The sequence below is a fragment of the Chrysochloris asiatica genome, unplaced genomic scaffold (genome assembly GCF_000296735.1).
Source record: "Chrysochloris asiatica unplaced genomic scaffold, ChrAsi1.0 scaffold00038, whole genome shotgun sequence".
Lineage (NCBI taxonomy): Eukaryota > Metazoa > Chordata > Mammalia > Afrosoricida > Chrysochloridae > Chrysochloris > Chrysochloris asiatica.
Window position 1 is genome coordinate 15,943,965 of NW_006408556.1, and position 14,384 is coordinate 15,958,348.

Sequence of the window (14,384 nt, forward strand, 5' to 3'; positions counted from 1 at the left end):
CCACTTTCTTCTTCATATAATCCAGCTTCTCAGATTATTCGTTCAGCATATTAAGTAAGTATGTGAAAGAATACAACTCTGGTGCATACTTTTCCTGATCAGCCCATGTTGTTTTGTTAAGTGCTGCTGTCAAATTGGTTCTGACTCACAGCGACCCTGTATAGGGTTTCCAAGGAGTGGCTGGTGAGTTTGAACCTTACAGTTCAAATTGACCTTAAGGTCCAGCGCTTATCCTACAGCACCGCACCAGGACTTCTGTTAGCTCATTGTTGTTGTTAAGTGCCATTGAGTCGATTCTGATTCTGACCCTTAGCGACCCTGTATAGGGTTTCCAAGGAGCAGCTGGTGAGCTTGAACCACCGACCTTGCAGTTCAAATGACTTTGCAGTCTGACACATTAGCCCACAGCACCACACCAGGACTGTTAGCTCACAGACTTTATAAAAACAGGTAGTGGGACCACCAGCTACAGACCTTAGTTTGCAAACCCCTGCTTTAGCTGACCAACCTCTGACAATAGAAACCTGAGCTGGGCCTTTGTGACTTGACTGGGAATAAAGGACATTTGGGGATCATTGAGAGTCATAAGTGGTGCCGGATTTAAGGAAACCCTAGGAAGTTTGAGGAGTCCTGGTGTGGCGCTGTGGGTTAATGCACCAGACTGCAAAGCCATTTGAACTGCAAGGTCGGCGGTTCAAGCTCACCAGCTGCTCCTTGGAAACCCTATATAGAGTCACAACTGACTCGACGGCACCTCACAACACAACACAGGCAGTTTGAAGCCACCACCACACACACACACCCCTTAAATGATTTTTAGTGACTTCTCTCACTCCTACGTCCTTACATTAGCATTTGCAGCTCGCAGCAGGGGTTCTCCTCTCTCCCTCATGGGTTTCTGCACTTTGGTCCCTCTTTGGAGTTCTGTGCCTTTCCAAGCTTTTCCCTCTCCAGGAGACCTGTGCAGTGGCCTGGCTAGCCATTACCATCAAGCGTGTCCCCTTCTCCTGGCTGAGCTGGGGCCTCTGCTCCTCCTCCCACAAGCTTCTGGTTCTTACTTAGCCTGCTGCAGCTCCGCTAGACTGGGGGCTCCTTTTTCTGTGTGGTCATCTCTGCATCCTGAGGCCCGGCTCAGACAGATTTTTTTTAGTCAAAGGAAGTAGTGCCTAAAGGCTTAATGGAACTGAAAGGTGAATTTCTGTGCTGGTGCTTGAGATTTGAGACTTCCTCCTTTGGGGAAGAGCCTGAGGAAGCTCTGGTCCTGACACTGCCAGAGAGGACACGTCAGGAAAAACGCATTCACGGGTGTGATTCCTACTCTAATTTGGACTTGGGTCCCAGAGGGGATAGAGAGTTCCTACCCCATTTAATAGAGCCCTGGTGTGGCGCTGTGAGTTAATGCACCAGACTGCAAAGCAGTTTGAACTGCAAGGTTGGTGGTTCAAGCTCACCAGCTGCTCCTCAGAAACCCTATAGAAGGTCCCTATGGGAAGGTCGCTATGGGTCAGAGTGGACTCGACTCTACAGCACTTAACTGCAAAGCCGTTTGAACTGCAAGGTCGGTGGTTCAAGCTCATCAGTTCCTCCTTGGAAACCCTATACAGGGTCGCTATGGGGCGGAATGGACTCGATGGCATTTGACAACAACCACAACAATGCCATTTCTGGAGCAGGGAGGGAGCTGGTGCAGCAAGGGCTGTGAGCTGAGAGACCCTGGGGCAGTCACTAAAGCTGTAGTTTCCTTTTCATAGAAATGGAATTGCTTTACCTCCTCTCAGCATTGAGATGTGAAAGAGCTCTTTGTGAGCTTGAGCAGATGAGGCGCCTTCTGCCTACAGGGAGGAGGATGTGCTGAGGTATGACCAGAAACCGAGAATGTTGCGGCATTCCTGACAACAGGGCCCATGTGCCTCCCCATATTCATTTGACCTCCCCTGGCTGGGGGCTCCTTGTTCTGTGTGGGCATCTCTGCATCTGCTCCTCGCGGATCTTATGAAGGAGAGTAGAAGGGCAAGGAGAGACTACAAGGTGGAGGATGGTACAAGAAAGAGGAGAGCAGGAGTCTTTTTTTTTCCTTGGAATTCAACAAAGGAACAAAGAATGTGAAAGAAGTGTGTCAGGGGTGGTAAGGGAGCACCCCAGTGTGGTGGTGGGTGAACCTCTTTCTAATACTTCAGGGGCAAATAAGGCAGGGAAAGGAGCTGATGGGCATATACAGAACAGGGAGGGGCAATTCTCTACCGGAAATGCTGAGTCCGGCAGGCTTCCTGGAGGAGGTCTTGGAAAGACAAAAATAGTTTTGCCAGCTGGCCGCGCTTGATGTTTGCCACTTGCTGGGCAGGCGCAGAGTCTTGAGATTCCGTTACCGCAGCAGAATGGGAACAACTTGGTTCTGTGCGTTTGCAGTGAACTGCCTTTCAGCCATCATTCTTGATGCCGCCTCTGAGATCCCAATCACCCTGCAAGATCCCTGGAGACTTCCCTTCCCCCCACCACATAGGCCCAGACAGCTGCACTGGAAAGCGAAAAAAACCAACCACAAAACCCATCAAAACCAGCTCGCGAAACACTTCGATGCGCTGGTGTAAGGAGGACTCACGTCCTGCGCACTCTGCACGTGGGCGGCTGCAGAGCCCAAGACGGTTCATCCTGTAACAACTTTGTCCCTATCCACTAGCTGAAATCGGCGCCCTGGGAGCCGCCCCAACAACCCATGTGTTGTGTGACTGACGGCGGTGGAGAGGTGTCAGTAAATCTTTACTCTAAAGCACCCCCGCTACTGTACGGGGCTCGCTGTGGGCCGAGCTGGGGCAGCCAGGAAGAGGGTCCAGATTGGGAGGGCCCAAAGTAAATGGGAGGAGAAATAGGGCGTGGGGCGGAGCCGCCGCAGAGACGCGGCCCCGGCCGCAGCGGGAGGGGCAGAGTCTGGGGGGGAGAGGGTGAAGCGAGCGGGGGCGGGGCCATCGAGAGCCGCCTGGAAACTGCTGGAAGGGTTGTAGTACCTCCACCGCTCCTTCCGCCGGTCTCCGACAAAGAGTTCCCCACTAGCCGGCGCTCCGCCCTGCCTCCCACCGGCGCCCCGCCCCATAGCTAAACCCCGGCCTTTCCCCTGCTTTCGGGCTGGTCGGGTTTAGGAGGCTGCCTGGAAATGCACTCTCAAATTCTACACAATCCTCAAGGAAGCTACTTCCCCATGTTTTGATGTGTATAGCATTCTAGGAGGAAGATCAGGCCCGGCAGCCCCGGTGCGGGTGTTAGCCGCCTACAACCGTGCTGTTACGCAAAAGACTATTTACGAGGAATCTTTCCACCTAAAAATGCTCCTTTGACCTGAGTCTGGGTCTCTCCTAGGGTGGAAGCGGCTACCTTTTCGGTTTTTAGATCACTGGACTCCTCAAAAACCCACCTTATGCTGTATTTACATTCTCAATGGGGGCTGGGGGGTGGCAGAGAACAGACTAGAGCACGTGTGTGAACGGGCTGTAGCTCTCCTACATACAGCGACCAAGCGCCTGCGGAGCCTATCGGCTTCGCCAGTCCTCCCCCGCACCGCCCCTCCATATTGGACAATGACGTCAAGGTGGGCGGGAGGTAGCAGGTGCGCGGCGAACGCGCATCCTCCTTTAAGGCGGAGGGATCCCGGGACGGCGTTGGGCTGTGCTCGCTTTATATAGAGCGACTGGGGGCACGCAGCAACTCTCTTGAGTCACCCCCGCGAGCCTAGTGCGAGCTGTGCTTGGCCTTTTCCCGCTGCTGTTTGCTTCTTGCAGCTCTTCTCCTTCAAGGTAAGTCTGGTCTTTAACCCCCGCTTTTCTCATTCCGTCTATCTGTGGAGTTGTTTTTACCCTGCTCGCCTTTTCAAGCCCCAGGTATTGTGCCGAGGCGGCCTTGGGCAACTGTTTCTTTAAGGCGTGGGTGGGTGTCTTCCATCCCCTTTCATTTCACTCCTTTTTCCAGTTCTTGGACGAAAGGGCTGGGCCCGGTCGGCGACCTGGGCGAGGTAGGCCCGGAGTGGGGCAAGAGGGGTGGTCAACAGCACGTGGTGGCCGCGCCTCCCCGGGACGCTGCCATGTTGGCCCCTTCACTTCCGGACATGGCTACGGGGGCGCAGAGGGTCCTCATGGTGTGGTGTGGGTGTGTGCGTTTGAGGTGACTCGGCACGTTGTTGCCCGGCACCGCCATCTCTCCGTTTTTCTGGCTGGACACGTTTTTCAAGTTGGCAGGCGGGTCCTTTCTCTGTGGGTTCCCGGCTAGTGGAGGGCGCTGTGGGCCTTTTGTGGCCTTCCTTCCATCTTTCCTGCAGTCCCGGTGGGGGTGGGGGAAGGGCGGGTTCTGGAAGGTTCCATGGGTTTTCTTACCCCCGCCCCTTACCGAGAACTGGGATTTTTCTGGAAGCTTCTGGAGCCCGGCGCCCCGCCCCGGTGCCCGGATGCTGGGCGGAGGCGGCTGCGCGACGGCGCCCCCTCCTCGCGGGGCCCTGGCCGGCGCATGTCCGGCAGTGACGAGGGTCGGGCCGGCCTGGCGGGCTGTGGCCACCATCTTAGTTGGATTTAGGCTGCCTCTGGGTTGTGGGATCAAGCTGGGGCTGCTGCTTTCTCGGTTCTTTGTCCTGATTTAATTACTCCCCCTGGACGATCTCCATCGATCTTCCCATTCGGAGTGGGGCAGCGTTCCTAGTCCCTGAGAGATTCCGTGTTATCACGACTTAGTGCGTAATGGGAGAAGGGTTTTAATTTAGTGCTGTTTCACTTTCAATCTAGTATCGAGAGTTCTTTTCTGTCATAAAAAGGCAGTAGTGGTTTACATGTTAAAATATGTGGGGCTTTCCCTGGGCTTCTTAATCTAATGGGGAGACGGGATCCTTAGAACAGCGAGTAACGATGATCTAAGATACGTTTGTTTAAAGCCAGTTTTGTTACGTTTGTTCTGAATTGGCTTTTTTTCTTGGCGTGCATCTGCAATCTTTAAAGAAAAGGCGCTCTCCTTTGGAATGGATTAGCACCTAGCTGAAACCTAACAATTTAGAGAAACTTCTGAGGTCTGGTGAAAGATCAAATACAGAATTGTGTTCTTTTGTAATTCTCTGATTTATTGCAGATGCCTGAGGAAGTGCACCATGGAGAGGAGGAGGTGGAGACCTTTGCCTTCCAGGCAGAGATTGCCCAACTTATGTCACTCATCATCAATACCTTCTATTCCAACAAGGAAATTTTTCTCCGGGAGTTGATCTCAAATGCTTCTGATGTGAGTATTCTGGGCTTCTACATCCATGTAGTGTTTGAGCACCCTTGAGGAAGGTGATGCATGGTAGCTTGACATTTAGGTGGGGCTACTGGTGTGGTGGCAGTGTAGGATAAGCACTGGACTACTAACCAGCAGTAACTGCTGAAGGCTTCTTGGTAGGAATGATAGTCAGTGCTTTAGGCTGCCAAAGTTCCACCTTCTGTAGATTTCTGAGAGAAAGGACATGGAGGTCTGTTTTCAGAAGCGTAGCCAACACTACTTTCACTGGAATAACTAAAGAAGTTGGACAGCGTGGGAGTTGGTTGGTAAGGGAGTGTAGAGCAAAACTGGAAGAATCAGGCTTGTCTTGACAATTCTGAAAACCCTGACACTGGTTATTAGAAGAGAAATGGCTTCAGAAACTGGTCTACCTTTACAAGAGAACTATATGTTGGTATGCATTATTGAAGGGAATAAGCACCCCTGGTGTGGCACTGAAGGAAGGAGAAAGCACTGGCCTGCCAAGTAGTTGGTAGTTTTGTGAAACACAGGGTCAGTGGTTCAAGCTTGCTAGTTCCTTTTTTTGTTCTTAAGGTCCCCTGAATGGTATAGTGTTACAATGGGGGCTGCTGGTGGAAAGCTGTTCAGTTTGAACCCATCAAACTTGCTCCATAGGAAAAAGATGTACAGCATCAGAAAACCCATCAGGGTTGCTATGAGTTGGATGTGATTTGATGATGCACAGCCATCCATGTGACACTTTTGAGTTTGAAAGGGAGGCAAGGGTTTTAGGGACCTCCCTTGGAGGACCACCTAGTATTGTGGGATAATAATAAAAGAACTGCTTCTTCAGTCTTAATGGTTAATCGAAATTGAAGTTGTTAGGGGTAGAAATGCCAAGGGATTAACTTTGGTGGATTTAAAAACAGATACCTAACATACCTGTTCTTTTCCTACACTCCAGGCCTTGGATAAGATTCGCTATGAGAGCTTAACAGATCCTTCCAAGTTAGATAGTGGTAAGGAGCTGAAAATTGACATCATCCCCAACCCCCAGGAGCGCACTCTTACTCTAGTGGATACCGGCATTGGCATGACCAAGGCTGATCTCATAAATAATCTGGGAACCATTGCCAAGTCTGGCACCAAAGCATTTATGGAGGCTCTGCAGGTATATACCAATTATTTCAGCTACTTACGTACCATTCATATTTGTCGATGTTCTTTGGCTTATGATTTCTTCAAATTTTTAATTTACTTAAAATTCTTTTTGGTAGGCTGGTGCAGACATTTCTATGATTGGGCAATTTGGTGTTGGCTTTTATTCTGCCTATTTGGTGGCAGAGAAAGTGGTTGTGATCACAAAGCATAATGATGATGAACAGTATGCGTGGGAGTCTTCTGCTGGAGGTTCCTTTACTGTTCGTGCTGACCATGGTAAGTATTATAGGTTTCTTGTTACTTGACTGAATGGGTTAGAATTCCTAAAAGTATTTGATCTTACATACAGCTATATATTCAGTCTTCACCTGCTTCAGCTCTTAATGACTTCTGTAGGTGAACCTATTGGTCGGGGTACCAAAGTGATTCTGCACCTTAAAGAAGACCAGACAGAGTACCTAGAGGAGAGGCGAGTGAAAGAAGTGGTGAAGAAGCACTCACAGTTCATAGGCTATCCCATCACCCTCTATGTGAGTGTGGGCTGGGAATCCTCTGGTTTAGGTGTCTGTTTTTCAGGAGAAGTTCTTAATGTCCCCATCTTCTGCTTTCCCTAAACTGACTTGTTTTTTGGTAATTCTAGCTGGAGAAGGAACGAGAAAAGGAAATCAGTGATGATGAGGCAGAGGAGGAAAAAGGTGAGAAAGAAGAAGAAGATAAGGATGAAGAAGAGAAGCCTAAGATTGAAGATGTGGGCTCAGATGAGGAAGATGATAGTGGGAAGGACAAGAAAAAGAAGACCAAGAAAATCAAGGAGAAATACATTGACCGTGAAGAACTGAACAAGACCAAGCCCATTTGGACCAGAAATCCTGATGACATCACCCAGGAGGAATATGGGGAGTTCTATAAGAGCCTTACAAATGACTGGGAAGACCACTTGGCAGTGAAGGTGAGAAGCGTTCTCATATTGGCTCAGGAGAAAGGGTAGAGGATAGAAAGGTATTGCTGCCTGAATTTTTAATTTGACTCATCCCCTAATGTGATGGCTGTACTTTCGGGGGGCAGGGTGTGTGGCACTATGGGATCAGCACTGGACTGTGAACCACAAGGTTAAAACCCACCAGCTGCTTCTTGGAAACCCCTATATTGGGTCCCCAGTGAGTCAGAACTGAAACTGTGGTTGCCTCTATAGGGCCATATGTCCCCCACCCCCTGTATGAGAAAATGAAACATGCCTGACTGGTTAGAAACTGGGACCTGTGAAAGCTAGGGAGTCACATGAGGAAGACCATTTACTGGTCACCCTTCAGAGTGAAAGACCTGGCAGTCACACCCTACCCAAGGCTTTGATTTCAATGATTCTTCATTCATCCAAGGATTGGATATAGATAGCTAAAGTCACTTCCACTCTAAGTTAATTAATGGGCATTGGAGCCCTGATGTGGCATTTGTAGCATAAGCACAGGATCACACAAGGTCCTGCATTTCAAACTCACCAGCTGCTGCTCAGAAACTATACAGGGCTGCTATGAGTCAGAACATTAGCAGTGCTTTGGGGGAAAGGATCTTTGTCTTATCTAAATGGTCTCAGATGGAACTAAAAGCCATTTTACAGGTTTATTTGTGTGGTTTTTTCTTTTTAGCACTTCTCAGTAGAAGGTCAATTGGAATTCAGAGCATTGCTGTTCATTCCCCGCCGTGCTCCCTTTGACCTCTTTGAGAATAAGAAGAAAAAGAACAACATTAAACTTTATGTCCGCCGTGTGTTCATCATGGACAGCTGTGATGAGTTAATACCAGAATATCTCAACTTCATCCGAGGTGTGGTGGACTCCGAGGACCTGCCCCTCAACATTTCCCGGGAAATGCTCCAGCAGAGCAAAATCTTGAAGGTTATCCGCAAAAACATTGTGAAGAAGTGCCTTGAGCTCTTCTCTGAGTTGGCAGAAGATAAGGAGAACTATAAGAAATTCTATGAGGCATTCTCTAAGAATTTAAAGGTAAGGATGGGGAAATATTTGTCACTGGCCTAGTGTCTTAATGCAAATAGGTTTGAGGAGGGAACAAGATTTCCATGTAAGTTGAATGTTTTTTCCTATCCTTAAAGCTTGGAATCCATGAGGACTCTACTAACCGGCGACGCCTTTCTGAGCTGCTGCGCTATCACACTTCACAGTCTGGAGATGAAATGACTTCTCTCTCTGAGTACGTTTCTCGCATGAAAGAAACCCAGAAGTCCATCTATTATATCACTGGTGCGTTGGAGACTGTATGGGTTTTGGGTCAGGGATGCAGCGCTTACCTGATATCTGAGGATGTAAGACATACTCATGTATAATAAACCCCCTACAGGTGAAAGCAAAGAGCAGGTAGCCAATTCTGCATTTGTGGAGCGAGTACGAAAGCGGGGCTTTGAGGTAGTTTATATGACTGAGCCTATCGACGAGTACTGTGTGCAGCAGCTCAAGGAATTTGATGGGAAGACCTTGGTCTCAGTTACCAAGGAAGGCCTAGAGCTCCCAGAAGATGAAGAGGAGAAAAAGAAAATGGAAGAGAGCAAGGCCAAGTTTGAGAACCTCTGTAAGCTCATGAAAGAAATCTTGGATAAGAAGGTTGAGAAGGTAAGCAATTATGGGACGATGTATTCTACAGTGTATTTCTGGGGTTGCTCAACTACTGGACAACTTTTACTTTTTTTTTTTGCTTAGGATACGCTTAACTTTTTCTGACCCTGTCCACAGGTAACAATCTCCAATAGACTTGTGTCTTCACCCTGTTGCATTGTGACTAGCACATATGGCTGGACGGCCAATATGGAACGGATCATGAAAGCCCAGGCACTGCGAGACAACTCTACAATGGGCTACATGATGGCCAAAAAGCACCTGGAGATCAACCCAGATCACCCCATTGTGGAGACACTGAGGCAGAAGGCTGAAGCAGACAAGAATGACAAAGCTGTCAAGGACCTAGTGGTCCTGCTCTTTGAAACTGCACTGCTCTCTTCTGGCTTCTCCCTTGAGGATCCCCAGACCCACTCCAACCGCATCTACCGCATGATCAAGCTGGGTTTAGGTGAATACTACCTCTGTTACCCTGGTGTTGCGAAAAGGCTTGGGGGAGGATTCCTCTCTTAGGTAGGTGACTCTAGTGCTATTTAGTTCACCGAATTTCTTTTGTTTTACCTTGTAGGCATTGATGAAGATGAAGTGACAGCTGAGGAACCCAGTACTGCTGTTCCTGATGAGATCCCCCCCCTTGAGGGTGATGAGGATGCATCTCGCATGGAAGAAGTAGATTAGTCATTTCTACCTTCAAAACTTGTGTCCTCTGTAGTTACCCTGTGGTTCCCACAAAAGCCTTGAGTGGCCCTGTCCCACCTGGCTCCATCTGCTGATAAACTAGTGATTATTTTTTCTCCTGGGCCTTGTGTGTAATAAGGCAGGATATAAGGTCCTCAGGCCCTGTTACCCCTCCCTTATTTGGGAGTGTGGTTAGATGTTGTGTATTGTGGTTTTTTTTGTTGTTGTTTTTTTTGTTGTTGTTTATTTTGTTCTGATATTAAAGTATACAAAATAAAATGATACCGTTTTATACAGTACTAATCTACCTTGTGGATATGATATTGCCTTTCACATTGCTATTATTTCATCCTTGGTATACACACTCAAAGCAATGTGTGGTGGTCAAGTTCTGTACTCAAAAGACAAATTGCATATAGGGTTTCTAGGGAACAGTTGGTGAACTTAAAGGGCCTTTGTTTGAAACAAAGCCCTAGACTCCATCAACAGCATACATGGGAAAGGCTTGGTGGTGCAGTAGTCATAAGAGTTGGTCTCTAAATGTAGTATTCTAGTTTTCCCATCCAAAGCATACATACATACTCAAAAACACAGGACCCAAGTCCTTTACAGCAATTTTAATAAAATAAAATTATAAGCAAAAAGTAACATCTTCAAAGTACCATAACCTGCAAGGAGCTCCTGGAACAGAGCCTAGCAAAGGGTGAAGGTGCCGGGTGGGGTTTACCAGCACCATCACCCTCCCTCCTGGGAAAGCAGCATTGGCACTTTTAATACACTTTGTGCTTTTTCTCACCAAAGTAAGAATTGCAGGTCTCCAGGTGAGTGAGTTTGAAAGGGCAAGTGTTCAAGGTATAAGGGACAAGCACAGGTGAGGTACTGATGTGGAGCTAGCACTGGGGTCTTGAGGGGTAAGTAGGTCAAGAAAAGTCTGCTGCCTTGGCTATACCCCACCTGTAGTGACTGCATGCCTACTGGAAGGGGAGATTAAGGCAAAGGGAAAGGCTGCCTCCTGGATTCTTTACCCACACAGCTAGTTTCTGGAACTAAGGAAAAAACCTGTACTTTGCCCTTGAGTTAGCTACCTCCTCCCTCAAACCTTCTGTACAGGGGATTCAGTGGGTACTGCCTTTTTTGCTCGTTTTTTACCCCGGGCATAGACTCGAAGAAGGAGGGCAGCAAAGACTACAGCCACACCCAGCCCCCCCACCACAGTGACAGTGTGGTCATAAAGGAGGCAAGACAGGAGGATGGCAAATGCCTGCCGGAGGGTCATGATGATGGTAAAGGCAGCAGCTCCAAACTGCCCAATGGTGTAGAAGATGAAGATCTGGCCACAGGCCGAGCAGACAGACAGCAGCAGGGCATGGGCTGCAAACTCGCTGTGTCGTCCCATGAAGCGGGTCCCCTCCAGGAGAGCCCCCTGCTCCAGCAATGAGCCTACTGTGAAGAGGCAGGAGAATAAGTTGACCCCAAACATCATCTGCACTGATGACATTTTGTAGGCAAACAGGGCATCCTGCCAGTTCGAGGTGAAGCTGTCAAAAGCAATGTAGCCTGCCAGCAGGATGAGACCTGAGAGAGTGGTTGCTGGAGAGCTGCGGGGCTCTGGTCCACTGGACAGCAGAAACATGCTGACTCCTACAGAGATGAGACCAGCAGTCAGATATTCCCAGTGCTCATAGCTGCGCCGCGACACCAGCTTTCCCATCAGCATGACAGGGATCACCTTGGAGGCCTTGGCCAGAACCTGGGTGGGGAAGCTGACAAACTTGAGAGCTTCATACTGGCACCAGCTGCTAAGCACATTTGACAGGCTGGCAAAGGAATACCGGTACATGGGTGCCCCGTGTCGGGGTTGCTTGCAGAGCACACAGTAGAGGCCAGCCACCATCAGCGCCAGCACACGGTTCATCAGCACCAGGAACTGTGAGTCTGTGAAGCGCTCACCTGGTGTTGTGGCTGTGGTCCCGTAGCTTTGGGTCATTACTCTTTCCTGCAGCACACCCCAGGTAAGATAGGACACCTGGTACAGACAGGAAAAACAAGCTGAATCAGTGAGCAAAAGAAGGAAAACAGAGCGGGTGGTGGTGGTGGTGGTGGTGGTGGTGGTGGTGGCAAACATGGATCTCAATTACTCTTTACCTCAGAATAAGCTACATGATTTAAAGGGTTAAGACTACCCAGATCTTCTGTCCTCATAGAATGGGTATGTTGGAGCTGACTTAGCCATTCAAAGCATTTTCTTATACTTAACAAGTTTAGGGAGGCAAGACTTCCAAGTCACCCTTCACCCTGGTATGGAAGGTAAAACTACTACCCCATTCCAATGTGTCCTGCAGCCAGCATCCTAGCACCCTTCTCATATGCAATACTAGGGAAGGGCTGAGTACCCCTCCTCTCCAAAGTTTTTTTCCAGTGGAGTTACTATATAAGACAGTGTGTAGAGGGAAGTGTGATAACAGAACAGCAGAAATCACAGAAAAGAAACTAAGGGCCCAGTACCAATGTTGGAAAACCGGAGAAGTGGAAAGAAAAGGCAGCCTTTCTATTAACCCACCTCCAAGAAGACAGTTGCAGTGTGCCCTGGGAGGGCAGAGAGCACATTCACAGCAACCAGCAAACCTGCAATAGCAGGACTGCTAGGGTTGATTCCAGCCCTAGAAGAGATCAGAGCCTGCCTACCTACCTGGAGGCCTGTGGCACAGAAGAGCAGCTTCAGTGCCTGCCAAGTGGGGGTGGTCTCTGCTGACTCTGTCCGGGAAGTCAGAGGGGGCTCATCTGAAGCCTTCGGCTCATTGCCAAACACACAGGCTTTCACCAGGGGAAAGCAGAGGCCCCTACCTGAAGAAGGCACACAAAGGCACACTCCAAATCTTTTCCACCGTACTAATCCTCCCTGGAGCTCTGGTAGCATAGTGGTTTCGAGTCAGGCTGCTAATTTCAAAGCCATCAATTCTAAACTATGAGTGGTAAAAAGATGAGGCTTTGTGCTCCCGTTAAGATGTACAGCCTTGGAAACCCCTTGCAGGGTCATTATGAGCCAGAATGGAATCGACTCCACAGCACATACCACCACCAAACCAATCCTCCCTGGAGCAGTCACCTGGCCCCACCCTACACTGTCTGCAGGCAACCCTGGCCCATTCCTCCCTTTCTCCTTTCCCAGGCAACATCCGTCTGAACTGCTGGCCAGCGACAGAATTCCAGACCCAGCCAACCCCAGCCCTTTCCACACACACCTGTTTCCAGGTAGTTCCTTCTTCTGAAGTACTGCACCAGGAAGTAGCCAGGTACTATAAAACTGGCATAGCCAGCAGCATTCACCAAAAAGCGGAAGAACCATAGCTGGGTCCATGACTCCAGCGGGGCTTCGGGAACCTCCCCTCCTGCCCCCAGGAAGGGGAACGTGGCCAGTACCACCACTGCCCACCACCTGCAGGGGCAGCGGATAGAGGTTTAAGAGTACAGTTCCTCATCCACTTGGCTCTCCAGAAGGGGCCACACTGGAGGAGGGCCCGGAATCTCCTCCCCGCCGCCCCCCGCTACAGTCCAGCCGGACAAAGAGCCTCTCTCTCCGGGGGCAGGGAGGGGGACCGGCGTGGGCCAAGCCGGGCCCCCTCCCTCCCCAGGGATGGACCCGCCCCTCCGGCCACACAGGTTCCCTCTGTTCCCTCCAGCGCTCGCCGGCTGTTCAGGCCGCTACTCAGGCCGGCGGCGGTGACCCCTTCTCCTCCCACGTTCCCGGAGCGCCAGGATGCCCCAACCTTCCATGCAGACATTCACGGGGCACAAGACCCCACAGGCTCCCGGAGGCGCTCTGTGGGCTCTCAACCCAGCAATCGAGACCCCACCCGGCCCCCAGTTCGGAGGGGCGATAGTCACGTGGCCCACAGGCTAGGTCACGTGGATGCCATCGCTCCCCCTAGTTTCCCACCTGGTATCCATGGTCCGGGCGCGTGGGGCGGAGGGGGCCGGGGAATACAGTCCCCGGGCCGCGCACTCCCTCCGCCGCCTCCGGAGCTACCAGTAAGTGAGCGGCCAACGGAAGTGCACCGCTCTTCCCGCCTCCCTCTCCGCGCCCGCCCCTCCGCCCCCTACCGCGACCACGGCGTGGCCGGGGTCGCCGCCAGGCCACAGCGCCCTCGCGCGGCCCGGAGGGAGACGTGGCTCGCTCTGAGGAAACTGGGCTCTTCTCGGGAGGGGGAAGCAGAGAGGCCCAGTCTTTGAAGGACGCCGGTCTGGTGTCTCCTTATAGCTTCCTGTTCACCCTTATCTCTCACAAGGAGGTAATGGTGACCACTGTCGTATGTACTTTGAATGAGGGGGGCATTGAGATTCTGCATCCAAGCAATTCCCCTCCTTAGTTTTCCCAATGACAAGATAGAGATGCCCCCTTCCCTTTTTGTCTGGGTCAGCAATTCAGTATCCTACTCCCTTTGACTTCAAAACTCTGCATGACTTGGCCCCTGCCCACACAGCTACCCGCTGCAGAGCCCCACTGGCCAGCTCTCAGTTCCTCTAATTCTCCCAGCACAGGCTCCTGAATGCTCTTTCCCTTCGCGTCATCCCTTACTCATCCTATGTCAGAGTTGAAGTAAATGAGGGGTTCCCTGACCACCCAAAGTATGGCCCTCCACCATCCAGTTTTTCATTCCCACTGTCCTTTTCCTTCACAGCACTTCTCACCATTACTTG

The 14,384-nt window shown here is 50.4% G+C and overlaps 2 protein-coding genes across 6 annotated transcripts; one reads left to right on the plus strand and one right to left on the minus strand.

Annotated features, from left to right (window-relative positions):
* Nucleotides 1–5,061: 5,061 nt before the first annotated feature.
* HSP90AB1 (heat shock protein 90kDa alpha (cytosolic), class B member 1) lies at nt 5,062–9,817 on the plus strand. Of its 2 annotated transcripts, none has more exons than XM_006860514.1 (10): nt 5,062–5,244; nt 6,188–6,394; nt 6,501–6,660; nt 6,781–6,914; nt 7,025–7,333; nt 8,028–8,384; nt 8,492–8,639; nt 8,737–9,005; nt 9,126–9,459; nt 9,577–9,817. In XM_006860514.1, the coding sequence occupies exons 1-10, from the start codon at nt 5,098–5,100 to the stop codon at nt 9,684–9,686; spliced, it is 2,175 nt and encodes a 724-aa protein (XP_006860576.1). In that variant the 5' UTR covers nt 5,062–5,097; the 3' UTR covers nt 9,687–9,817. The 2 variants fall into 2 exon arrangements, with proteins under 2 accessions (XP_006860576.1, XP_006860577.1); XM_006860515.1 differs by having other exon boundaries at nt 5,098–5,244; nt 6,188–6,390; nt 6,527–6,660.
* Nucleotides 9,818–10,772: 955 nt separating this feature from the next.
* Nucleotides 10,773–13,783, minus strand: SLC35B2 (solute carrier family 35 (adenosine 3'-phospho 5'-phosphosulfate transporter), member B2). Of its 4 annotated transcripts, none has more exons than XM_006860516.1 (4): nt 13,624–13,783; nt 12,929–13,122; nt 12,376–12,530; nt 10,773–11,712 (listed from the first exon to the last, which is right to left on the minus strand). In XM_006860516.1, the coding sequence occupies exons 1-4, from the start codon at nt 13,632–13,634 to the stop codon at nt 10,780–10,782; spliced, it is 1,293 nt and encodes a 430-aa protein (XP_006860578.1). In that variant the 5' UTR covers nt 13,635–13,783; the 3' UTR covers nt 10,773–10,779. The 4 variants fall into 4 exon arrangements, with proteins under 4 accessions (XP_006860578.1, XP_006860581.1, XP_006860579.1 ...); XM_006860519.1 differs by having other exon boundaries at nt 12,372–12,530; XM_006860517.1 differs by having other exon boundaries at nt 12,376–12,526; nt 13,624–13,777.
* Between the last annotated feature and the right edge of the window lie 601 nt (nt 13,784–14,384).